Source organism: Leptodactylus fuscus, chromosome 2 (genome assembly GCF_031893055.1).
Source record: "Leptodactylus fuscus isolate aLepFus1 chromosome 2, aLepFus1.hap2, whole genome shotgun sequence".
Classification (NCBI taxonomy): Eukaryota; Metazoa; Chordata; class Amphibia; order Anura; family Leptodactylidae; genus Leptodactylus; species Leptodactylus fuscus.
Window position 1 is genome coordinate 270,369,900 of NC_134266.1, and position 27,704 is coordinate 270,397,603.

At 42.2% G+C, this 27,704-nt stretch overlaps 1 protein-coding gene across 1 annotated transcript in view; it reads left to right on the plus strand.

Annotated features, from left to right (window-relative positions):
- Positions 1-27,704, plus strand: part of GAB2 (GRB2 associated binding protein 2) — a 124,709-nt gene that overhangs the window by 79,614 nt on the left and 17,391 nt on the right. The window contains exon 2 of the mRNA XM_075266240.1: positions 2,118-2,418. Within this exon, the coding sequence (XP_075122341.1) occupies positions 2,118-2,418 (301 nt within the window). The remainder of the gene's footprint in view (positions 1-2,117; positions 2,419-27,704) is intronic.

Sequence of the window (27,704 nt, forward strand, 5' to 3'; positions counted from 1 at the left end):
GCTTCCTGTGCCCATCCTGCGGACAGAAAGCTTCAGGACCTGTAAGCAGGTGGCGTGTGTTTGATCTTCTGTCACCAAACTGGAGCCATCCTATTAACCATCCCCCTGAGGAATACGCCGCGATAAATATTTATTCAGAGGGAATTCTGGGAGTTCTATCAACACATCGGTTAACCCCTTTCCTGCCATAGGAGGACAGTGACTGGAGTACACGTGGGGTGTGGAATTCTGTTTAAATGGGTTGTCCTGGAAATTTTTGTTAATTTATTATATTTATTTAGTTGTGTTTTTGCTTTTTAAAGTCCACACTAGCTAAAATATGGGGTCATATACTTTGGGGACCAAAAGAAGGGGTCATATACTTTGGGCAGGTCCAAGAAAGGGGGTCAGATACTGCGGAGGGGCCATAAAAAAGTGGGTCAGATACTGTGGGGGGCCAAAAGAGTAGGTCATACTCTGTGGGGGGAAAAAAGGGGTCATATGAAACTACAACTCCCAGCATGCCCTGACAGCCAGTCTACTGGGAGTTGTGCAACAGCCGAGAGGTAATGTCTTAAAGGCTTCGGCCTTGCCAGCTAATAAAGTGTCATCTCCTCTGAAGACTTTGCCATGCTTGCCGCCTGTTCACACCAGGTTCAATCCTTCACTCGATTAAGGACAAAAGATCTTTATTCCTCTTCACCAAATGTGTTTTGTCGGAGCCTGCTAAAAGCCTTTGCAGCGCCGTTGTACGGTGTTCCTACAGATAAATAGACGTTACCCGAGACGCTCCAGACATCGCTGTATTAAAATCTCAGCGGTCACATAATGACGAGGCATTAGCTTGGCACCGCACCAAAACCCTTCCCTGCCTGTACTTCATTGCGTCCATTAGCCAGGCCCACTATATTGACGATATTTTTATTCCTTGCGCTGTGGCACGGGCCGAGCACTGACGCCGTCTGTCACTGACACATTTGTCTGCTCCTTTGTACTGTCAGAAAGCTGGGAAAACAACCTGGAAGAGGAAAGCAGATGTGGAGTGACCCTTATAGTCTCACTTCAGTACAAAAAGCAGATGGCGGTGTTATATTTATATCCGTTTGTATGGCACAAAAAGGAACTAGGCCTAAATATAGACCTCTTCGGATTCCTAGATTTTCAGAGGCCACATCTTAAATGTCTAAAGGGGTTTTCTGGGGCTATGGGCAATCCTTAACTCCTTCACCATTTGGCGACAGCCCCTTGACGTTCTATACAGTTCCCATTAGGCCCCCCATACAGTATAATTACCCCATTACAGGCGTCGATAGAAAATACTGTCACCGATACAGGCCCCCCTACAGTTAGGTCCCCTGTTACAGGGTCACTAACAGTAAGTGACCCTGCTATAAGCTCCATGCAACATGGTGCCCCCATACAGTCCCCCACGGAGGTACTTTAGGCCACCAGCGCCCCTTGGAGGCCTAAGCGGAGGTGACAGTGAACAGGAGCTGGGATAGGTTAGTGAAAATCGGCTGTTACCTGGTAGAGTAATACAACAGGGGACCAGCCAGGCAGTAGTTAGGCCCTTGGACCTACCTGTACGTCTTTACCGTATTGTGCAGATGAGACAATTCATTGAGCATTGTATATCCATTTTTGTAAGTCTCCATACTATAGCTTCCCCCCGGTCTCAGCCGGTCATGTGATCCATTGGAGGCCCAGACGAACGCAGCACTGTATACCAGAAGGCCTTATTCCTCCCGTACGTAACTGGGGCTTATTATCACTCCCAATGTGTTACAAGGACAGTGCATTGATTTTAATTAGAGCGATGTAATGCTATTTTTCCCCTGTGGTGGCGCTGCAGAGAAATGGAATACTTATCGCAGATTCCTGTCGATCACTAGTGATTTTTTTTGGTCACCATATTGTATAGACCACTAGGATTTGTCTCCTTTTCTATATATTTATGGTTTTTGGAGATGCAGAGCATTTCCTTGCATAAAATTGTAAAATTTGAAGACGAGTCAATGTATGGAGGGATCGATTCTTGCAGTGGGTGGGCTGAGTTCTGCTATACATCCAAGTGTAGACCTTGTCTGATCCTCCATGACCTGCAGGCCCACCACTAATTTTCCTTCTCTTTTCCCCAGGCCTGGAAGAAACGTTGGTTCATCCTGAGAAGTGGACGCATGAGCGGAGATCCCGATGTCCTGGAATATTACAAGAATGACCACTCCAAGAAACCCATCCGGGTCATCAACCTCAGCTGCTGTGAACAGGTGGACTCTGGGCTGACCTTCAACAAGAAGGAACTCCAGGACAGCTACGTCTTCGACATCAAGACCAGCGATCGGACGTTCTACCTGGTGGCCGAAACGGAAGAAGAAATGAATAAGTGGGTCCGGAGCATATGTCAGATCTGTGGATTTAACCAATCGGATGAAGGCTCAGGTATGGGAACCCGTTTCTTAAAGGAAAGTTCCACTTTTGAGCAATGATCTCTCAATGGGTCAAATAATGTAGATACTTAGGTTATGGCTTCTGCTCCGATTACGGCTACGATGAATTTTGAATGCAGCTCTTGGTGCAAATAGAGTTTTGGGCTGGATTTTATCCATCATACATGGCCAAAAATTACCTGTACTAGGGGTAGAAGCTGATAGTAGGTGATTTGTGCCAGGACATTTACCAGTTGGCAACCAGAAGAGAAAATTTTTGGGCAAGGCCATGTGCCTGTTGCCACGAACAAACACCCTTTTGGGTGTGACTTGCCCCCTTTTGTGATGTGGACAAGCAATTTTATGGCCATGTCCCATCACAGATAGTCTGACATACACAGGAGCATTCCACCGGGCCCAAGAGGTTTGACCATTCTTCCCAGGAGTCTGGGTGGTCATCTCTTTTTCGGGAGCCTCCTAGATTTGACCGGTATGAACTAGGTAATACTCATAGATGTCAACTTTCGTTGCCCAAGATATGACATGGAGCATGCCGCGAATATTTATGTATGGCCACGCCCCCTTTTTCTAAAGTACTGCCCTCTTTGGGGGTGTGCTGTGACCCCTTTTTGAGATTTGACATGCCTCTTTTGTAACTTGGACATAAAATTGTTCCCTTTTTGTGATGTTTCCAGCCCCTAAAGTGACTCTGTTCATGTATAATATGACAAGGAACCTTGCGGATGCAGGACCCGGATGAGTTGCCCACTTTTCTAAGAGGCCAAGAGGTCACTTCCTTCTTCAGGAGTCTCCTAGCGTTGAATATTTTGATCAAGGCCTAGTAGGAAGTAGATATTGATATAGATATTTATTTTGAGCCATACATGACAACACAACCTCAAAATATTGCCATCATAGTAGTGCAGCCTCAGGCTTTGGGCCTATAAGTTCAAACCATCATATCTCAGCTTAGAAATAAGATATTAAGAAGTCCTTGTATAAATTCTTCATCACCTTGGTTTTTTTTGTTTTGTTTCTATGGTATTTTTCTTCACCTACTTGTCAGACCTTGTTTTATTTGGATATTCTGAACCTCATTTTATTTGCTCCTTTAATAATTGAGAACCTGCACAGTAAGCAGAAAGTCACGACATTTCTCAGGCTTTTGTATATGGACGTGTCTCGGCTATTCTGTGCTATGATGGACTCTCCCGGGCGCTGCTTGTCATTTGCACGTTATGGCATGAAGAACATTGGCCTGATTTTATCATTTTCAGCAGAGTTGGCGCTTCGCAGCTTGCTGCAATTAATATACAGGTCAGTGGTTCCCATTAGCTGTGAGGACTGAACGTGAACATCATTCCCGCACGTAGCTGTAGGATCAGCGGGTTACACTGGAAATAAGGAAAGTTCCAGAAGCAACTTCTAGAAGTATATTTTAAAAAAATTGCTAAATCTTAAAGAAAACTACAGAGTCTTATATTTGGTATTTTCTCTGTGAAGTTCACCCCTACACAAGACAGACACGCTCCGGCTTGAGCCACTGCCTTCATTGTTGCCATTGGGAGGTTTTTCTCTTGCCAAACTTCAACAGTAAACAGACAATGTTGGAGTTTGGTAACAGAAAAACCTCCCAATAAGAATAATGGAGACAGTGGCTCAAACAGTAGAGTGGCTGCCTACTGTACATCCTAGCGAGGTGTGATCCTAGTCCCAAAACCCAAAGTTATAACTTATAAAAAAAAGCAATTTCTGCTTATGCAAATGAGTCTCTGCTTCAGACGGTGGAAGGGACCTCTGTTTGATTCAGGTGGCCCAAACTGACCTTTCTGGGGTCTGCTGACACACTTCAAGTTTTGGAAGAACTTCTTCTGTAAGGTATTAGTAGAACCAGTGGCGTAATTAGGAACCGCGGGGCCCCATGGCGGACTTTCGACAAGCCCCCCCCCCCCCCCCCGACTGACTCCTACCGAAAACCCCGACCAAATTCCCCCCCCCACACACACACACACATTCCTGCACTCTCTATTATGCCCCATAGTGGCCCCTCCACACAGTATTATGTCCCATAGTGGCCCCTGCACACAGTATTATGCCCCCATAGTGGCCCCTGCACACAGTATTATCCCCCATAGTGGCCCCTGCACACAGTATTATCCCCCATAGTGACCCCTGCACACAGTATTATCCCCCATAGTGTCCCCTGCACACAGTATTATGCCCCATAATGGCCCCTGCACACAGTATTATGTCCCATAGTGGCCCCTGCACACAGTATTATGCCCCATAGTGGCCCCTGCACACAGTATTATGTCCCATAGTGGCCCCTGCTAACAGTATTATGTCCCATAGTGGCCCCTGCACACAGTATTATACCCCATAGTGGCCCCTGCACACAGTACTATGCCCCATAGTGGTCCCTGCACACAGTATTATGCCCCATAGTGGTCCCTGCACACAGTATTATGTCCCATAGTGGCCCCTGCACACACTATTATGCCCCAGTGTGGACACCAATGAACCATTATTATATTCTGGGGTCTTTTCAGACCCCAGAGTATAATAATCGGAGACCGAAGGGGGGTACCAACATAAAAAACACTGCTACTCACCTATCTCTGGCTCCGCTGCAGTCCTCGGTGGTGTTGGCCATCTTCCCGGGATGTCACATGACCCGGGACGCAGGCCCCGGTCATGTGACGTCAGGGAGAGTCACAGGAGTAGACCCGAACCTGCCCGGAGAGGTAAGTAACAGTGAAAAGACCCCTGAGTATAATAATAGTCTTTGTGGGGCCCGCAGAGTCACTTACCGATCCCGGCCCCTGTCAGGATCAGTAAGTAAATAGGGCACGTTACTGTATGGAGTAACTCCAGCTGGTAATGGCCTATTAAGAAAAGAAAAAAACGCAGCGGTAGCCCCTAATGTCCCAGACCCTGTGGCAGCCGCTACCCCTGCTACCCCGGTATTTACGCCACTGAGTAGAACAATGATGCACAAAACTAGTTCCACAAAACCTGGTTACCAAGTCACTTCCAATGGGGTTGTCTGCTGGATGTACAGTATGGTGCCCAATGCTGTGTCAGAGCCCGGGCCTTCTCTTTGATCTGATACTAATAGAACTTGATGAATTTTTATTTTGTCAAGAAATTTTAAATACATTTTAAAAAATTAAGAAATAATAAAAAGTCCAAGCTAAATCCTCATCTTCATTAGCAGGATTATCTGTAAGCTTCTTGTGGCCGTTCCCGGTCTTCTGTTGCATTGAATTAATCACTTCTGGGAGCAAACAATCCTCCGTCTGTATTTGCCGGGTTGCAGTCATACGTGAAATTGTCATACTTGCCGTGCATGTTCTTAGTGCATCATTAAATTGCCCTTGACGAATGGTGCACAGGACACGTGACTGCAGACATGACTGGTAGCCCGACTGTGTCCCCAGTAGTAATGTGCAGGATGTAACTAGTACGTGCAAGATGACTACATGAATATTTACAAAATGTGTTCCCTGCCGGGTAATACAATGCAACTTAAAGGGGTATTCCAGGTCTTTAGTACCAATGACCTTTTTTTTGGAGAGAAGTCAGAATAGTGAGCGCAGCTCTGGAGTATAATACAGGATGTAACTCAGGATCAGTACAGGGTAAGTAATGTAATGTATGTACACAGTGACTGTACCAGCAGAATAGTGAGCGCAGCTCTGGGGTATAATACAGGATAAGTAATGTAATGTATGTACACAGTGACTGCACCAGCAGAATAGTGAGCGCAGCTCTGGAGTATAATACAGGATAAGTAATGTAATGTATGTACACAGTGACTGTACCAGCAGAATAGTGAGCGCAGCTCTGGAGTATAATACAGGATAAGTAATGTAATGTATGTACACAGTGACTGCACCAGCAGAATAGTGAGCGCAGCTCTGGAGTATAATACAGGATAAGTAATGTAATGTATGTACACAGTGACTGCACCAGCAGAATAGTGAGCGCAGCTCTGGAGTATAATACAGGATAAGTAATGCAATGTATGTACACAGTGACTGTACCAGCAGAATAGTGAGCGCAGCTCTGGAGTATAATACAGGATAAGTAATGTAATGTATGTACACAGTGACTGCACCAGCAGAATAGTGAGTGCAGCTCTGGAGTATAATACAGGATAAGTAATGTAATGTATGTACACAGTGACTGTACCAGCAGAATAGTGAGCGCAGCTCTGGAGTATAATACAGGATAAGTAATGTAATGTATGTACACAGTGACTGTACCAGCAGAATAGTGAATGCAGCTCTGGAGTATAATACAGGATAAGTAATGTAATGTATGTACACAGTGACTGCACCAGCAGAATAGTGAGCGCAGCTCTGGAGTATAATACAGGATAAGTAATGTAATGTATGTACACAGTGACTGTACTAGCAGAATAGTGAGCGCAGCTCTGGAGTATAATACAGGATAAGTAATGTAATGTATGTACACAGTGACTGCACCAGCAGTATAGTGAGCGCAGCTCTGGAGTATAATACAAGATAAGTAATGTAATGTATGTACCCAGTGACTGCACCAGCAGTATAGTGAGCGCAGCTCTGGAGTATAATACAGGATAAGTAATGTAATGTATGTACACAGTGACTGCACCAGCAGTATAGTGAGCGCAGCTCTGGAGTATAATACAGGATAAGTAATGTAATGTATGTACACAGTGACTGCACCAGCAGAATAGTGAGCGCAGCTCTGGAGTATAATACAAGATAAGTAATGTAATGTATGTACACAGTGACTGCACCAGCAGTATAATGAGCGCAGCTCTGGAGTATAATACAAGATAAGTAATGTAATGTATGTACACAGTGACTGCACCAGCAGTATAGTGAGCGCAGCTCTGGAGTATAATACAGGATAAGTAATGTAATGTATGTACCCAGTGACTGCACCAGCAGTATAGTGAGCGCAGCTCTGGAGTATAATACAAGATAAGTAATGTAATGTATGTACACAGTGACTGCACCAGCAGAATAGTGAGCGCAGCTCTGGAGTATAATACAGGATAAGTAATGTAATGTATGTACACAGTGACTGCACCAGCAGAATAGTGAGCGCAGCTCTGGAGTATAATACAAGATAAGTAATGTAATGTATGTACACAGTGACTGCACCAGCAGAATAGTGAGCGCAGCTCTGGAGTATAATACAGGATAAGTAATGTAATGTATGTACACAGTGACTGCACCAGCAGAATAGTGAGCGCAGCTCTGGAGTATAATACAGGATAAGTAATGCAATGTATGTACACAGTGACTGTACCAGCAGAATAGTGAGTGCAGCTCTGGAGTATAATACAGGATAAGTAATGTAATGTATGTACACAGTGACTGCACCAGCAGAATAGTGAGTGCAGCTCTGGAGTATAATACAGGATAAGTAATGTAATGTATGTACACAGTGACTGTACCAGCAGAATAGTGAGCGCAGCTCTGGAGTATAATACAGGGTAAGTAATGAAATGTATGTACACAGTGACTGTACCAGCAGAATAGTGAATGCAGCTCTGGAGTATAATACAGGATAAGTAATGTAATGTATGTACACAGTGACTGCACCAGCAGAATAGTGAGCGCAGCTCTGGAGTATAATACAGGATAAGTAATGTAATGTATGTACACAGTGACTGTACTAGCAGAATAGTGAGCGCAGCTCTGGAGTATAATACAGGATAAGTAATGTAATGTATGTACACAGTGACTGTACCAGCAGAATAGTGAGCGCAGCTCTGGAGTATAATACAGGATAAGTAATGTAATGTATGTACACAGTGACTGTACCAGCAGAATAGTGAGCGCAGCTCTGGAGTATAATACAGGATAAGTAATGTAATGTATGTACACAGTGACTGTACCAGCAGAATAGTGAGCGCAGCTCTGGGGTATAATACAGGATAAGTAATGTAATGTATGTACACAGTGACTGCACCAGCAGAATACTGAGCGCAGCTCTGGAGTATAATACAGGATAAGTAATGTAATGTATGTACACAGTGACTGCACCAGCAGAATAGTGAGTGCAGCTCTGGAGTATAATACAGGATAAGTAATGTAATGTATGTACACAGTGACTGCACCAGCAGAATAGTGAGCGCAGCTCTGGAGTATAATACAGGGTAAGTAATGAAATGTATGTACACAGTGACTGTACCAGCAGAATAGTGAATGCAGCTCTGGAGTATAATACAGGATAAGTAATGTAATGTATGTACACAGTGACTGCACCAGCAGAATAGTGAGCGCAGCTCTGGAGTATAATACAGGATAAGTAATGTAATGTATGTACACAGTGACTGCACCAGCAGAATAGTGAGCGCAGCTCTGGAGTATAATACAAGATAAGTAATGTAATGTATGTACACAGTGACTGCACCAGCAGTATAATGAGCGCAGCTCTGGAGTATAATACAAGATAAGTAATGTAATGTATGTACACAGTGACTGCACCAGCAGTATAGTGAGCGCAGCTCTGGAGTATAATACAAGATAAGTAATGTAATGTATGTACCCAGTGACTGCACCAGCAGTATAGTGAGCGCAGCTCTGGAGTATAATACAAGATAAGTAATGTAATGTATGTACACAGTGACTGCACCAGCAGAATAGTGAGCGCAGCTCTGGAGTATAATACAGGATAAGTAATGTAATGTATGTACACAGTGACTGCACCAGCAGAATAGTGAGCGCAGCTCTGGAGTATAATACAAGATAAGTAATGTAATGTATGTACACAGTGACTGTACCAGCAGAATAGTGAGCGCAGCTCTGGAGTATAATACAGGATAAGTAATGTAATGTATGTACACAGTGACTGTACCAGCAGAATAGTGAGCGCAGCGCTGGAGTATAATACAGGATAAGTAATGTAATGTATGTACACAGTGACTGTACCAGCAGAATAGTGAGCGCAGCTCTGGAGTATAATACAGGATAAGTAATGTAATGTATGTACACAGTGACTGCACCAGCAGAATAGTGAGCGCAGTTCTGGAGTATAATACAAGATAAGTAATGTAATGTATGTACACAGTGACTGTACCAGCAGAATAGTGAGCGCAGCTCTGGAGTATAATACAGGATAAGTAATGTAATGTATGTACACAGTGACTGCTCCAGCAGAATAGTGAGCGCAGCGCTGGAGTATAATACAGGATAAGTAATGTAATGTATGTACACAGTGACTGTACCAGCAGAATAGTGAGCGCAGCTCTGGAGTATAATACAGGATAAGTAATGTAATGTATGTACACAGTGACTGCAACAGCAGAATAGTGAGCGCAGCTCTGGAGTATAATACAGGATAAGTAATGTAATGTATATACACAGTGCACCAGCAGAATAGTGAGCGCAGCTCTGGAGTATAACACAGGATATAACTTATGATGGGTTGTTGTCAGTGAATAATAACCCTGCACTCATCCAGCTGCCAAACTAATTTTGAGTTATAGTCTTTTGGGGTCGGAATCTCTCTCTGATGACTCACACAGACCCCTCCTCTACAAAGGGAAGGGTATTCACTCATGCTTAAAGTAAGTGACCCCTTTAATTGACCTTCCCCAGTGTGGTGCTTTGGGTGTGTGAGGTTATAATACAGAAGATGATGGAGATGAGAGGGTTTATCTGAGAGATGTCTCGCTGCCCGGCCTCAATCACATTCCCGACGGACATGTCATTCCTTTCAAGATGTCTACTGTAAATATTTAAAGGTTATTATTAATCCGGACATTGCGGAGATAGCAGAGCGCCATCTCAGGGTTTTACTGGTCAGACTGGATCAGACACTGTAAATAGAGGAAAACTCAGCGTGAGCCAGAATTTCAGCACAAACCTCCCAAGAAGAAGCCGGGGGTCACCAAGAATGGAAAACCCCTTTAATAAAGATGAATCACCAAAGTGGTTATCCTAAGGAAAAGCCATCAGTATTAGATCTGCGGAGTCCAATCCATGGGGTACCGACACATATTACAGATTTTAAGCGGAATAGGGGACAGAGTTCCCAAGTGTGACCGCAGCCTGAGGCTTGTCTGGATATGACCGTATCATGGGATACAGTCTGCTGAGATGCTGTATCTAAGCCTTATACACAGAGCTGTAGCTAAGCGTTTATTTACCCGGAGCAAACTTTCTGTTCGGTGTCCTGACTCTGTATCTAAATGTATAAAGCGGTTTATCGGTACTAGGGGCGCAGCTATAGAGGGTGCTGAGGTTGCAACCAGGCCCTGAAGCCTGAGGGGGGCCCTGTAGGCCTCTCAACAATATAAGTAACCACCAGTATTATAACTAGCACATGGTAAGTGGGGCCCCGTTACAGATTTAGCACTGGGACCCCGCAGCCCCTCTACCCATCCTCCATTAATTGACATAAAAAAATATCCTGGGAAAATCCTTCATAACTTCAGACTCCTCCTTAGTTCTTGGGGGACAATACGCTGTGACGCCCGTCCAGCTCTGCTCATTACCGCAGCCCCGTCTAATGCTTCCGTCTCCCTCCCCCCATAATGGTCTCCTTCACAATGCCCTCTGATAATCTGCCGCCTTCTCTCCTGGCACTATGGATAGAAGACTCTGCCATAAGCCAGACCTGGAGCTGGTGAGAAACGCAAAGAAACTTCAGATGTGGAATCGGAGCCCTGGAAATAATATTCAGCCCCCATAATATCATCACACTACCATATAGTACCAGTATATACAGCCCCCATATAGTGCATAAATAATACCGCCATATACAGCTCACATAATATCATCACACTACCATATAGTACATAGATAATACTGCCATATACAGCCCCCATATAGTGCATAAATAATACTGCCATATACACCCACATAATATCATCACACTACCATATAGTACATAGATAATACTGGTATATACAGCCCCCATATAGTGCATAAATAATACTGCCATATACACCCACATAATATCATCACACTACCATATAGTACATAGATAATACTGGTATATACAGCCCCCATATAGTGCATAAATAATACCACCATATACAGCCCCCATAATATCATCACACTAGCATATACTACATAGGTAATACTGGTATATACAGCCCCCATATAGTGCATAAATAATACCGCCATATACAGCTCACATAATATCATCACACTACCATATAGTACATAGATAATACTGCCATATACAGCCCCCATATAGTGCATAAATAATACTGCCATATACACCCACATAATATCATTACACTACCATATAGTACATAGATAATACTGGTATATACAGCCCCCATATAGTGCATAAATAATACCGCCATATACAGCCCACATAATATCATCACACTACCGTATACTGCATAGGTAATACTGCCATATACAGCCCCCATATAGGGCATAGATAATACCGCTATATACAGCCCACATAATACCATCACACTACCCTATATTGCATAGATAGCACTGCCACATAGTGCATAGATAATGCCGCCATATGCAGCCCTCATAATACCATCACACAACCCTATAGTGCATAGATAATATTGCTATATACAGCCCCCATATAGTGCATAGATAATACCACCATATACAACCCACATAATACCATCACACTACCCTATAGTGCATAGATAATAGTACTATATACAACCCCCATACAGTGCGTAGATAATATCGCCATATACAGTCCACATAATACCACTATACTGTCATATAGTGCATAAATAATATATATATAACGTTAATGGACTGTAGACCAGGATGACGAAGCTAAGCGGCCATGTTTTCTGGTCTTGGACACCCCAGAGCGCGTCTTCTGGTGATACTACTGTAGTGTGTGTTAGTACCCGGGCGTAGACTCATGGCGATCTCTGCCAGTAGGTCTTCCTGCCCCCGTATATAACACCTGCCACCTGGACATACCCCGCCTGCCCTAGACCTGGCCCTGGCCGAGCTTCTGCTTCCAATTACTCATCTCCTAGCGAGGAATCAAGCGCAGGGAACGCCAAGGCTGTGTGTTACTTTAAGGCGAGACACCCGGGCGGTGGGAAGGGCTGCAGGAATACACAACACATCTGCCAAAAAACATACGAAGTAGACTTAACAGCTGAGAGCGGTGAGCGGCCCATTAGAGCCCACACACACACTCCTCCAGACTTTCCCAACGTGCGGTTACATCAGGGTACGGAGTGCTAGACGGCTGCGAGCTCCAGCTACCCCGAGCATGACCGCTGGCTGCCCCAAGATAAGCAGAACATCTCCCGCGTCTCTCTCCTTGGCTGTCTACACGGTTAGACATCAGTGTTGTCTCTAAGATGGAACATTGACCTTCAGAACAAGGACTGATGTTCAGACCTGTCCATCAAAGTGTAAGACGCAGGAGATCGGGTCATGTGAGCCTTACGTCGCAGCACCGCCAGCCTCGGACTTACTATAGGAGGACTGGGGATTGTTGGCCCCACTGGTGGAGAGGATTGTGAGATCCCCCCATGTCCATGTCCCCTATTAGTCACATCGTACTCTATGATGTTATTATTGTACACACAGGACAGATCGTCTATAAGATCTCATAGGTCTGATCATCACGAGTAATAGACCCCAGTGCTAAGAGATTGTCTCCACACCCCGCTCCAGGTGGAGTTGTCTTCTGCTGGGGCCATTATGGTGTCAGAGCCCGGACCCACCAGCGGATCCTCTATTACTTTGCTGGTACTTGTGCAAGTCTAGATGGAGGAGTCTCTGTCTGCTTCAGTGTTCAAGGCTCTGATACACTAATGTACAGCAATGATAATAGACTCCAGATTATCTCCATTGTCCGGTGGAGTCTCAGGTAGTCCGAAAATTACCCCCTGTCTACAGTCCAGCAGCAACTATAGCGCACGTTACATCACTGTGTGTATTATACTGTACTGTGACATCACTGTGTGTATTATCTCTGTACTGTGACATCACTGTGTGTATTATCCCTGTACTGTGACATCACTGTGTGTATTATCTCTGTACTGTGACATCACTGTGTGTATTATCCCTGTACTGTGACATCACTGTGTGTATTATCTCTGTACTGTGACATCACTGTGTGTATTATCTCTGTACTGTGACATCACTGTGTGTATTATCTCTGTACTGTGACATCACTGTGTGTATTATCTCTGTACTGTGACATCACTGTGTGTATTATCCCTGTACTGTGACATCACTGTGTGTATTATCCCTGTACTGTGACATCACTGTGTATTATCTCTGTACTGTGACATCACTGTGTGTATTATCTCTGTTCTGTGACATCACTGTGTGTATTATCCCTGTACTGTGACATCACTGTGTGTATTATCCTGTACTGTGACATCACTGTGTGTATTATCCCTGTACTGTGACATCACTGTGTGTATTATCCTGTACTGTGACATCACTGTGTGTATTATCCCTGTACTGTGACATCACTGTGTGTATTATCTCTGTACTGTGACATCACTGTGTGTATTATCTCTGTACTGTGACATCACTGTATATTATCTCTGTACTGTGACATCACTGTGTGTATTATCCCTGTACTGTGACATCACTGTGTGTATTATCTCTGTACTGTGACATCACTGTGTGTATTATCCCTGTACTGTGACATCACTGTGTGTATTATCTCTGTACTGTGACATCACTGTGTGTATTATCCCTGTACTGTGACATCACTGTGTATTATCTCTGTACTGTGACATCACTGTGTGTATTATCCCTGTACTGTGACATCACTGTGTGTATTATCCTGTACTGTGACATCACTGTGTGTATTATCCCTGTACTGTGACATCACTGTGTGTATTATCCTGTACTGTGACATCACTGTGTGTATTATACTGTACTGTGACATCACTGTGTGTATTATCTCTGTACTGTGACATCACTGTGTGTATTATCTCTGTACTGTGACATCACTGTGTGTATTATCTCTGTACTGTGACATCACTGTGTGTATTATCTCTGTACTGTGACATCACTGTGTGTATTATCCTGTACTGTGACATCACTGTGTGTATTATCTCTGTACCGTGACATCACTGTGTGTATTATCCCTGTACCGTGACATCACTGTGTGTATTATCTCTGTACTGTGACATCACTGTGTGTATTATCCTGTACTGTGACATCACTGTGTGTATTATCTCTGTACCGTGACATCACTGTGTGTATTATCCCTGTACCGTGACATCACTGTGTGTATTATCTCTGTACCGTGACATCACTGTGTGTATTATCTCTGTACTGTGACATCACTGTGTGTATTATCTCTGTACTGTGACATCACTGTGTGTATTATCTCTGTACTGTGACATCACTGTGTGTATTATCTCTGTACTGTGACATCACTGTGTGTATTATCCTGTACTGTGACATCACTGTGTGTATTATCTCTGTACTGTGACATCACTGTGTGTATTATCCCTGTACTGTGACATCACTGTGTGTATTATCCTGTACTGTGACATCACTGTGTGTATTATCCCTGTACTGTGACATCACTGTGTGTATTATCCCTGTACTGTGACATCACTGTGTGTATTATCCCTGTACTGTGACATCACTGTGTGTATTATCCCTGTACTGTGACATCACTGTGTGTATTATCCCTGTACTGTGACATCACTGTGTATATTATCTCTGTACTGTGACATCACTGTGTGTATTATCATGTACTGTGACATCACTGTGTGTATTATCTCTGTACTGTGACATCACTGTGTGTATTATCCCTGTACTGTGACATCACTGTGTGTATTATCTCTGTACTGTGACATCACTGTGTGTATTATCCCTGTACTGTGACATCACTGTGTGTATTATCCTGTACTGTGACATCACTGTGTGTATTATCTCTGTACTGTGACATCACTGTGTGTATTATCTCTGTACTGTGACATCACTGTGTGTATTATCCCTGTACTGTGACATCACTGTGTGTATTATCCTGTACTGTGACATCACTGTGTGTATTATCCTGTACTGTGACATCACTGTGTGTATTATCCTGTACTGTGACATCACTGTGTGTATTATCCCTGTACTGTGACATCACTGTGTGTATTATCCCTGTACTGTGACATCACTGTGTGTATTATCTCTGTACTGTGACATCACTGTGTGTATTATCTCTGTACTGTGACATCACTGTGTGTATTATCCCTGTACTGTGACATCACTGTGTGTATTATCCTGTACTGTGACATCACTGTGTGTATTATCTCTGTACTGTGACATCACTGTGTGTATTATCTCTGTACTGTGACATCACTGTGTGTATTATCTCTGTACTGTGACATCACTGTGTGTATTATCCCTGTACTGTGACATCACTGTGTGTATTATCTCTGTACTGTGACATCACTGTGTGTATTATCTCTGTACTGTGACATCACTGTGTGTATTATCTCTGTACTGTGACATCACTGTGTGTATTATCCCTGTACTGTGACATCACTGTGTGTATTATCCCTGTACTGTGACATCACTGTGTGTATTATCCCTGTACTGTGACATCACTGTGTATTATCTCTGTACTGTGACATCACTGTGTGTATTATCTCTGTACTGTGACATCACTGTGTGTATTATCTCTGTACTGTGACATCACTGTGTGTATTATCCTGTACTGTGACATCACTGTGTGTATTATCCCTGTACTGTGACATCACTGTGTGTATTATCCCTGTACTGTGACATCACTGTGTGTATTATCCTGTACTGTGACATCACTGTGTGTATTATCCCTGTACTGTGACATCACTGTGTGTATTATCTCTGTACTGTGACATCACTGTGTGTATTATCTCTGTTCTGTGACATCACTGTGTGTATTATCCCTGTACTGTGACATCACTGTGTGTATTATCTCTGTACTGTGACATCACTGTGTGTATTATCCCTGTACTGTGACATCACTGTGTGTATTATCCCTGTACTGTGACATCACTGTGTGTATTATCTCTGTTCTGTGACATCACTGTGTGTATTATCCCTGTACTGTGACATCACTGTGTGTATTATCCTGTACTGTGACATCACTGTGTGTATTATCTCTGTACTGTGACATCACTGTGTGTATTATCCTGTACTGTGACATCACTGTGTGTATTATCTCTGTACTGTGACATCACTGTGTGTATTATCTCTGTACTGTGACATCACTGTGTGTATTATCCTGTACTGTGACATCACTGTATTATCTCTGTACTGTGACATCACTGTGTGTATTATCTCTGTACTGTGACATCACTGTGTGTATTATCTCTGTACTGTGACATCACTGTGTGTATTATCCCTGTACTGTGACATCACTGTGTGTACTATCTCTGTACTGTGACATCACTGTGTGTATTATCTCTGTACTGTGACATCACTGTGTGTATTATCCCTGTACTGTGACATCACTGTGTGTATTATCTCTGTACTGTGACATCACTGTGTGTATTATCCCTGTACTGTGACATCACTGTGTGTATTATCCCTGTACTGTGACATCACTGTGTGTATTATCCCTGTACTGTGACATCACTGTGTGTATTATCCTGTACTGTGACATCACTGTGTGTATTATCCCTGTACTGTGACATCACTGTGTGTATTATCCCTGTACTGTGACATCACTGTGTGTATTATCTCTGTACTGTGACATCACTGTGTGTATTATCATGTACTGTGACATCACTGTGTGTATTATCCCTGTACTGTGACATCACTGTGTGTATTATCCCGGTACTGTGACATCACTGTGTGTATTATCCCTGTACTGTGACATCACTGTGTGTATTATCCTGTACTGTGACATCACTGTGTGTATTATCCTGTACTGTGACATCACTGTGTGTATTATCCTGTACTGTGACATCACTGTGTGTATTATCCCTGTACTGTGACATCACTGTGTGTATTATCCCTGTACTGTGACATCACTGTGTGTATTATCCCTGTACTGTGACATCACTGTGTGTATTATCTCTGTACTGTGACATCACTGTGTGTATTATCTCTGTACTGTGACATCACTGTGTGTATTATCCCTGTACTGTGACATCACTGTGTGTATTATCCTGTACTGTGACATCACTGTGTGTATTATCCTGTACTGTGACATCACTGTGTGTATTATCCTGTACTGTGACATCACTGTGTCTATTATCCCTGTACTGTGACATCACTGTGTGTATTATCCTGTACTGTGACATCACTGTGTGTATTATCCCTGTACTGTGACATCACTGTGTGTATTATCTCTGTACTGTGACATCACTGTGTGTATTATCTCTGTACTGTGACATCACTGTGTGTATTATCCCTGTACTGTGACATCACTGTGCATTATCTCTGTACTGTGACATCACTGTGTGTATTATCTCTGTACTGTGACATCACTGTGTGTATTATCTCTGTACTGTGACATCACTGTGTGTATTATCCTGTACTGTGACATCACTGTGTGTATTATCTCTGTACCGTGACATCACTGTGTGTATTATCCCTGTACCGTGACATCACTGTGTGTATTACCTCTGTACTGTGACATCACTGTGTGTATTATCCTGTACTGTGACATCACTGTGTGTATTATCTCTGTACCGTGACATCACTGTGTGTATTATCCCTGTACCGTGACATCACTGTGTGTATTATCTCTGTACCGTGACATCACTGTGTGTATTATCTCTGTACTGTGACATCACTGTGTGTATTATCTCTGTACTGTGACATCACTGTGTGTATTATCTCTGTACTGTGACATCACTGTGTGTATTATCTCTGTACTGTGACATCACTGTGTGTATTATCCTGTACTGTGACATCACTGTGTGTATTATCTCTGTACTGTGACATCACTGTGTGTATTATCCCTGTACTGTGACATCACTGTGTATTATCTCTGTACTGTGACATCACTGTGTGTATTATCTCCTGTACTGTGACATCACTGTGTGTATTATCTCTGTACTGTGACATCACTGTGTGTATTATCCTGTACTGTGACATCACTGTGTGTATTATCTCTGTACTGTGACATCACTGTGTGTATTATCTCTGTACTGTGACATCACTGTGTGTATTATCTCTGTACTGTGACATCACTGTGTGTATTATCCCTGTACTGTGACATCACTGTGTGTATTATCCCTGTACTGTGACATCACTGTGTGTATTATCCCTGTACTGTGACATCACTGTGTGTATTATCTCTGTACTGTGACATCACTGTGTGTATTATCTCTGTACTGTGACATCACTGTGTGTATTATCTCTGTACTGTGACATCACTGTGTGTATTATCCTGTACTGTGACATCACTGTGATATTATCTCTGTACTGTGACATCACTGTGTGTATTATCCCTGTACTGTGACATCACTGTGTGTATTATCCCTGTACTGTGACATCACTGTGTATTATCTCTGTACTGTGACATCACTGTGTGTATTATCCCTGTACTGTGACATCACTGTGTGTATTATCCCTGTACTGTGACATCACTGTGTGTATTATCCTGTACTGTGACATCACTGTGTGTATTATCCCTGTACTGTGACATCACTGTGTGTATTATCTCTGTACTGTGACATCACTGTGTGTATTATCCTGTACTGTGACATCACTGTATATTATCTCTGTACTGTGACATCACTGTGTGTATTATCCCTGTACTGTGACATCACTGTGTGTATTATCCCTGTACTGTGACATCACTGTGTGTATTATCTCTGTACTGTGACATCACTGTGTGTATTATCCCTGTACTGTGACATCACTGTGTGTATTATCCCTGTACTGTGACATCACTGTGTGTATTATCCTGTACTGTGACATCACTGTGTGTATTATCCCTGTACTGTGACATCACTGTGTGTATTATCTCTGTACTGTGACATCACTGTGTGTATTATCTCTGTTCTGTGACATCACTGTGTGTATTATCCCTGTACTGTGACATCACTGTGTGTATTATCTCTGTACTGTGACATCACTGTGTGTATTATCCCTGTACTGTGACATCACTGTGTGTATTATCCTGTACTGTGACATCACTGTGTGTATTATCTCTGTACTGTGACATCACTGTGTGTATTATCCCTGTACTGTGACATCACTGTGTGTATTATCCTGTACTGTGACATCACTGTGTGTATTATCTCTGTACTGTGACATCACTGTGTGTATTATCCTGTACTGTGACATCACTGTGTGTATTATCTCTGTACTGTGACATCACTGTGTGTATTATCTCTGTACTGTGACATCACTGTGTGTATTATCCTGTACTGTGACATCACTGTATTATCTCTGTACTGTGACATCACTGTGTGTATTATCTCTGTACTGTGACATCACTGTGTGTATTATCTCTGTACTGTGACATCACTGTGTGTATTATCCCTGTACTGTGACATCACTGTGTGTATTATCTCTGTACTGTGACATCACTGTGTGTATTATCTCTGTACTGTGACATCACTGTGTGTATTATCCTGTACTGTGACATCACTGTGTGTATTATCTCTGTACTGTGACATCACTGTGTGTATTATCCCTGTACTGTGACATCACTGTGTGTATTATCCCTGTACTGTGACATCACTGTGTGTATTATCCCTGTACTGTGACATCACTGTGTGTATTATCCTGTACTGTGACATCACTGTGTGTATTATCCCTGTACTGTGACATCACTGTGTGTATTATCCCTGTACTGTGACATCACTGTGTGTATTATCTCTGTACTGTGACATCACTGTGTGTATTATCTCTGTACTGTGACATCACTGTGTGTATTATCCTGTACTGTGACATCACTGTGTGTATTATCCTGTACTGTGACATCACTGTGTGTATTATCCTGTACTGTGACATCACTGTGTGTATTATCCTGTACTGTGACATCACTGTGTGTATTATCCCTGTACTGTGACATCACTGTGTGTATTATCCCTGTACTGTGACATCACTGTGTGTATTATCTCTGTACTGTGACATCACTGTGTGTATTATCTCTGTACTGTGACATCACTGTGTGTATTATCCCTGTACTGTGACATCACTGTGTGTATTATCCTGTACTGTGACATCACTGTGTGTATTATCCTGTACTGTGACATCACTGTGTGTATTATCCTGTACTGTGACATCACTGTGTGTATTATCCTGTACTGTGACATCACTGTGTGTATTATCCTGTACTGTGACATCACTGTGTGTATTATCCTGTACTGTGACATCACTGTGTGTATTATCCTGTACTGTGACATCACTGTGTGTATTATCCCTGTACTGTGACATCACTGTGTGTATTATCTCTGTACTGTGACATCACTGTGTGTATTATCTCTGTACTGTGACATCACTGTGTGTATTATCTCTGTACTGTGACTATCACTGTGTGTATTATCCCTGTACTGTGACATCACTGTGTGTATTATCTCTGTACTGTGACATCACTGTGTGTATTATCCCTGTACTGTGACATCACTGTGTGTATTATCTCTGTACTGTGACATCACTGTGTGTATTATCCCTGTACTGTGACATCACTGTGTGTATTATCTCCTGTACCTGTGACATCACTGTGTGTATTATCTCTGTACTGTGACATCACTGTGTGTATTATCTCTGTACTGTGACATCACTGTGTGTATTATCTCTGTACTGTGACATCACTGTGTGTATTATCTCTGTACTGTGACATCACTGTGTGTATTATCCTGTACTGTGACATCACTGTGTGTATTATCTCTGTACTGTGACATCACTGTGTGTATTATCCCTGTACTGTGACATCACTGTGTATTATCTCTGTACTGTGACATCACTGTGTGTATTATCTCTGTACTGTGACATCACTGTGTGTATTATCTCTGTACTGTGACATCACTGTGTGTATTATCCCTGTACTGTGACATCACTGTGTGTATTATCTCTGTACTGTGACATCACTGTGTGTATTATCTCTGTACTGTGACATCACTGTGTGTATTATCTCTGTACTGTGACATCACTGTGTGTATTATCCCTGTACTGTGACATCACTGTGTGTATTATCTCCTGTACTGTGACATCACTGTGTGTATTATCCCTGTACTGTGACATCACTGTGTATTATCTCTGTACTGTGACATCACTGTGTGTATTATCTCTGTACTGTGACATCACTGTGTGTATTATCTCTGTACTGTGACATCACTGTGTGTATTATCCTGTACTGTGACATCACTGTATATTATCTCTGTACTGTGACATCACTGTGTGTATTATCCCTGTACTGTGACATCACTGTGTGTATTATCCCTGTACTGTGACATCACTGTGTATTATCTCTGTACTGTGACATCACTGTGTGTATTATCCCTGTACTGTGACATCACTGTGTGTATTATCCCTGTACTGTGACATCACTGTGTGTATTATCCTGTACTGTGACATCACTGTGTGTATTATCCCTGTACTGTGACATCACTGTGTGTATTATCTCTGTACTGTGACATCACTGTGTGTATTATCCTGTACTGTGACATCACTGTATATTATCTCTGTACTGTGACATCACTGTGTGTATTATCCCTGTACTGTGACATCACTGTGTGTATTATCCCTGTACTGTGACATCACTGTGTATTATCTCTGTACTGTGACATCACTGTGTGTATTATCCCTGTACTGTGACATCACTGTGTGTATTATCCCTGTACTGTGACATCACTGTGTGTATTATCCTGTACTGTGACATCACTGTGTGTATTATCCCTGTACTGTGACATCACTGTGTGTATTATCTCTGTACTGTGACATCACTGTGTGTATTATCTCTGTTCTGTGACATCACTGTGTGTATTATCCCTGTACTGTGACATCACTGTGTGTATTATCTCTGTACTGTGACATCACTGTGTGTATTATCCCTGTACTGTGACATCACTGTGTGTATTATCCCTGTACTGTGACATCACTGTGTGTATTATCTCTGTACTGTGACATCACTGTGTGTATTATCCCTGTACTGTGACATCACTGTGTGTATTATCCTGTACTGTGACATCACTGTGTGTATTATCTCTGTACTGTGACATCACTGTGTGTATTATCCTGTACTGTGACATCACTGTGTGTATTATCTCTGTACTGTGACATCACTGTGTGTATTATCTCTGTACTGTGACATCACTGTGTGTATTATCCTGTACTGTGACATCACTGTATTATCTCTGTACTGTGACATCACTGTGTGTATTATCTCTGTACTGTGACATCACTGTGTGTATTATCTCTGTACTGTGACATCACTGTGTGTATTATCCCTGTACTGTGACATCACTGTGTGTACTATCTCTGTACTGTGACATCACTGTGTGTATTATCTCTGTACTGTGACATCACTGTGTGTATTATCCCTGTACTGTGACATCACTGTGTGTATTATCTCTGTACTGTGACATCACTGTGTGTATTATCCCTGTACTGTGACATCACTGTGTGTATTATCCCTGTACTGTGACATCACTGTGTGTATTATCCTGTACTGTGACATCACTGTGTGTATTATCCTGTACTGTGACATCACTGTGTGTATTATCCCTGTACTGTGACATCACTGTGTGTATTATCCTGTACTGTGACATCACTGTGTGTATTATCTCTGTACTGTGACATCACTGTGTGTATTATCACTGTACTGTGACATCACTGTGTGTATTATCCCTGTACTGTGACATCACTGTGTGTATTATCCTGTACTGTGACATCACTGTGTGTATTATCCTGTACTGTGACATCACTGTGTGTATTATCCTGTACTGTGACATCACTGTGTGTATTATCCCTGTACTGTGACATCACTGTGTGTATTATCCTGTACTGTGACATCACTGTGTGTATTATCTCTGTACTGTGACATCACTGTGTGTATTATCTCTGTACTGTGACATCACTGTGTGTATTATCCTGTACTGTGACATCACTGTGTGTATTATCCTGTACTGTGACATCACTGTGTGTATTATCCCTGTACTGTGACATCACTGTGTGTATTATCCTGTACTGTGACATCACTGTGTGTATTATCCCTGTACTGTGACATCACTGTGTGTATTATCCTGTACTGTGACATCACTGTGTGTATTATCCTGTACTGTGACATCACTGTGTGTATTATCTCTGTACTGTGACATCACTGTGTGTATTATCCCTGTACTGTGACATCACTGTGTGTATTATCCTGTACTGTGACATCACTGTGTGTATTATCCTGTACTGTGACATCACTGTGTGTATTATCTCTGTACTGTGACATCACTGTGTGTATTATCTCTGTACTGTGACATCACTGTGTGTATTATCCTGTACTGTGACATCACTGTATATTATCTCTGTACTGTGACATCACTGTGTGTATTATCCCTGTACTGTGACATCACTGTGTGTATTATCCCTGTACTGTGACATCACTGGTATATTATCTCTGTACTGTGACATCACTGTGTGTATTATCCCTGTACTGTGACATCACTGTGTGTATTATCCCTGTACTGTGACATCACTGTGTATTATCTCTGTACTGTGACATCACTGTGTGTATTATCTCTGTACTGTGACATCACTGTGTGTATTATCTCTGTACTGTGACATCACTGTGTGTATTATCCTGTTACTGTGACATCACTGTATATTATCTCTGTACTGTGACATCACTGTGTGTATTATCCCTGTACTGTGACATCACTGTGTGTATTATCCCTGTACTGTGACATCACTGTGTATTATCTCTGTACTGTGACATCACTGTGTGTATTATCCCTGTACTGTGACATCACTGTGTGTATTATCCCTGTACTGTGACATCACTGTGTGTATTATCCTGTACTGTGACATCACTGTGTGTATTATCCCTGTACTGTGACATCACTGTGTGTATTATCCCTGTACTGTGACATCACTGTGTGTATTATCCCTGTACTGTGACATCACTGTGTATTATCTCTGTACTGTGACATCACTGTGTGTATTATCTCTGTACTGTGACATCACTGTGTGTATTATCTCTGTACTGTGACATCACTGTGTGTATTATCCTGTACTGTGACATCACTGTATATTATCTCTGTACTGTGACATCACTGTGTGTATTATCCCTGTACTGTGACATCACTGTGTGTATTATCCCTGTACTGTGACATCACTGTGTATTATCTCTGTACTGTGACATCACTGTGTGTATTATCCCTGTACTGTGACATCACTGTGTGTATTATCCCTGTACTGTGACATCACTGTGTGTATTATCCTGTACTGTGACATCACTGTGTGTATTATCCCTGTACTGTGACATCACTGTGTGTATTATCCCTGTACTGTGACATCACTGTGTGTATTATCCCTGTACTGTGACATCACTGTGTGTATTATCTCTGTACTGTGACATCACTGTGTGTATTATCTCTGTTCTGTGACATCACTGTGTGTATTATCCTGTACTGTGACATCACTGTGTGTATTATCTCTGTACTGTGACATCACTGTGTGTATTATCCCTGTACTGTGACATCACTGTGTGTATTATCCCTGTACTGTGACATCACTGTGTGTATTATCTCTGTTCTGTGACATCACTGTGTGTATTATCCCTGTACTGTGACATCACTGTGTGTATTATCCTGTACTGTGACATCACTGTGTGTATTATCTCTGTACTGTGACATCACTGTGTGTATTATCCTGTACTGTGACATCACTGTGTGTATTATCTCTGTACTGTGACATCACTGTGTGTATTATCTCTGTACTGTGACATCACTGTGTGTATTATCCTGTACTGTGACATCACTGTATTATCTCTGTACTGTGACATCACTGTGTGTATTATCTCTGTACTGTGACATCACTGTGTGTATTATCTCTGTACTGTGACATCACTGTGTGTATTATCCCTGTACTGTGACATCACTGTGTGTACTATCTCTGTACTGTGACATCACTGTGTGTATTATCCCTGTACTGTGACATCACTGTGTGTATTATCCCTGTACTGTGACATCACTGTGTGTATTATCCTGTACTGTGACATCACTGTGTGTATTATCCCTGTACTGTGACATCACTGTGTGTATTATCCCTGTACTGTGACATCACTGTGTATATTATCTCTGTACTGTGACATCACTGTGTGTATTATCATGTACTGTGACATCACTGTGTGTATTATCCCTGTACTGTGACATCAGTGTGTATTATCCCTGTACTGTGACATCACTGTGTGTATTATCTCTGTACTGTGACATCACTGTGTGTATTATCTCTGTACTGTGACATCACTGTGTGTATTATCCCTGTACTGTGACATCACTGTGTGTATTATCCTGTACTGTGACATCACTGTGTGTATTATCCTGTACTGTGACATCACTGTGTGTATTATCCTGTACTGTGACATCACTGTGTGTATTATCCCTGTACTGTGACATCACTGTGTGTATTATCCCTGTACTGTGGACATCACTGTGTGTATTATCTCTGTACTGTGACATCACTGTGTGTATTATCTCTGTACTGTGACATCACTGTGTGTATTATCCCTGTACTGTGACATCACTGTGTGTATTATCCTGTACTGTGACATCACTGTGTGTATTATCCTGTACTGTGACATCACTGTGTGTATTATCCTGTACTGTGACATCACTGTGTGTATTATCCCTGTACTGTGACATCACTGTGTGTATTATCCCTGTACTGTGACATCACTGTGTGTATTATCTCTGTACTGTGACATCACTGTGTGTATTATCTCTGTACTGTGACATCACTGTGTGTATTATCTCTGTACTGTGACATCACTGTGTGTATTATCTCTGTACTGTGACATCACTGTGTGTATTATCTCTGTACTGTGACATCACTGTGTGTATTATCCCTGTACTGTGACATCACTGTGTGTATTATCTCTGTACTGTGACATCACTGTGTGTATTATCTCTGTACTGTGACATCACTGTGTGTATTATCTCTGTACTGTGACATCACTGTGTGTATTATCCCTGTACTGTGACATCACTGTGTGTATTATCTCTGTACTGTGACATCACTGTGTGTATTATCCTGTACTGTGACATCACTGTATATTATCTCTGTACTGTGACATCACTGTGTGTATTATCTCTGTACTGTGACATCACTGTGTGTATTATCCCTGTACTGTGACATCACTGTGTGTATTATCCCTGTACTGTGACATCACTGTGTATTATCTATGTACTGTGACATCACTGTGTGTATTATCTCTGTACTGTGACATCACTGTGTGTATTATCTCTGTACTGTGACATCACTGTGTGTATTATCCTGTACTGTGACATCACTGTGTGTATTATCCTGTACTGTGACATCACTGTGTGTATTATCTCTGTACTGTGACATCACTGTGTGTATTATCTCTGTACTGTGACATCACTGTGTGTATTATCCCTGTACTGTGACATCACTGTGTGTATTATCCCTGTACTGTGACATCACTGTGTATTATCTCTGTACTGTGACATCACTGTGTGTATTATCCCTGTACTGTGACATCACTGTGTGTATTATCCCTGTACTTGTGACATCACTGTGTGTATTATCCTGTACTGTGACATCACTGTGTGTATTATCCGTGTACTGTGACATCACTGTGTGTATTATCCCTGTACTGTGACATCACTGTGTGTATCATCTCTGTTCTGTGACATCACTGTGTGTATTATCCCTGTACTGTGACATCACTGTGTGTATTATCTCTGTACTGTGACATCACTGTGTGTATTATCCCTGTACTGTGACATCACTGTGTGTATTATCCCTGTACTGTGACATCACTGTGTGTATTATCTCTGTTCTGTGACATCACTGTGTGTATTATCCCTGTACTGTGACATCACTGTGTGTATTATCCTGTACTGTGACATCACTGTGTGTATTATCTCTGTACTGTGACATCACTGTGTGTATTATCCTGTACTGTGACATCACTGTGTGTATTATCTCTGTACTGTGACATCACTGTGTGTATTATCTCTGTACTGTGACATCACTGTGTGTATTATCCTGTACTGTGACATCACTGTATTATCTCTGTACTGTGACATCACTGTGTGTATTATCTCTGTACTGTGACATCACTGTGTGTATTATCTCTGTACTGTGACATCACTGTGTGTATTATCCCTGTACTGTGACATCACTGTGTGTATTATCTCTGTACTGTGATATCACTGTGTGTATTATCTCTGTACTGTGACATCACTGTGTG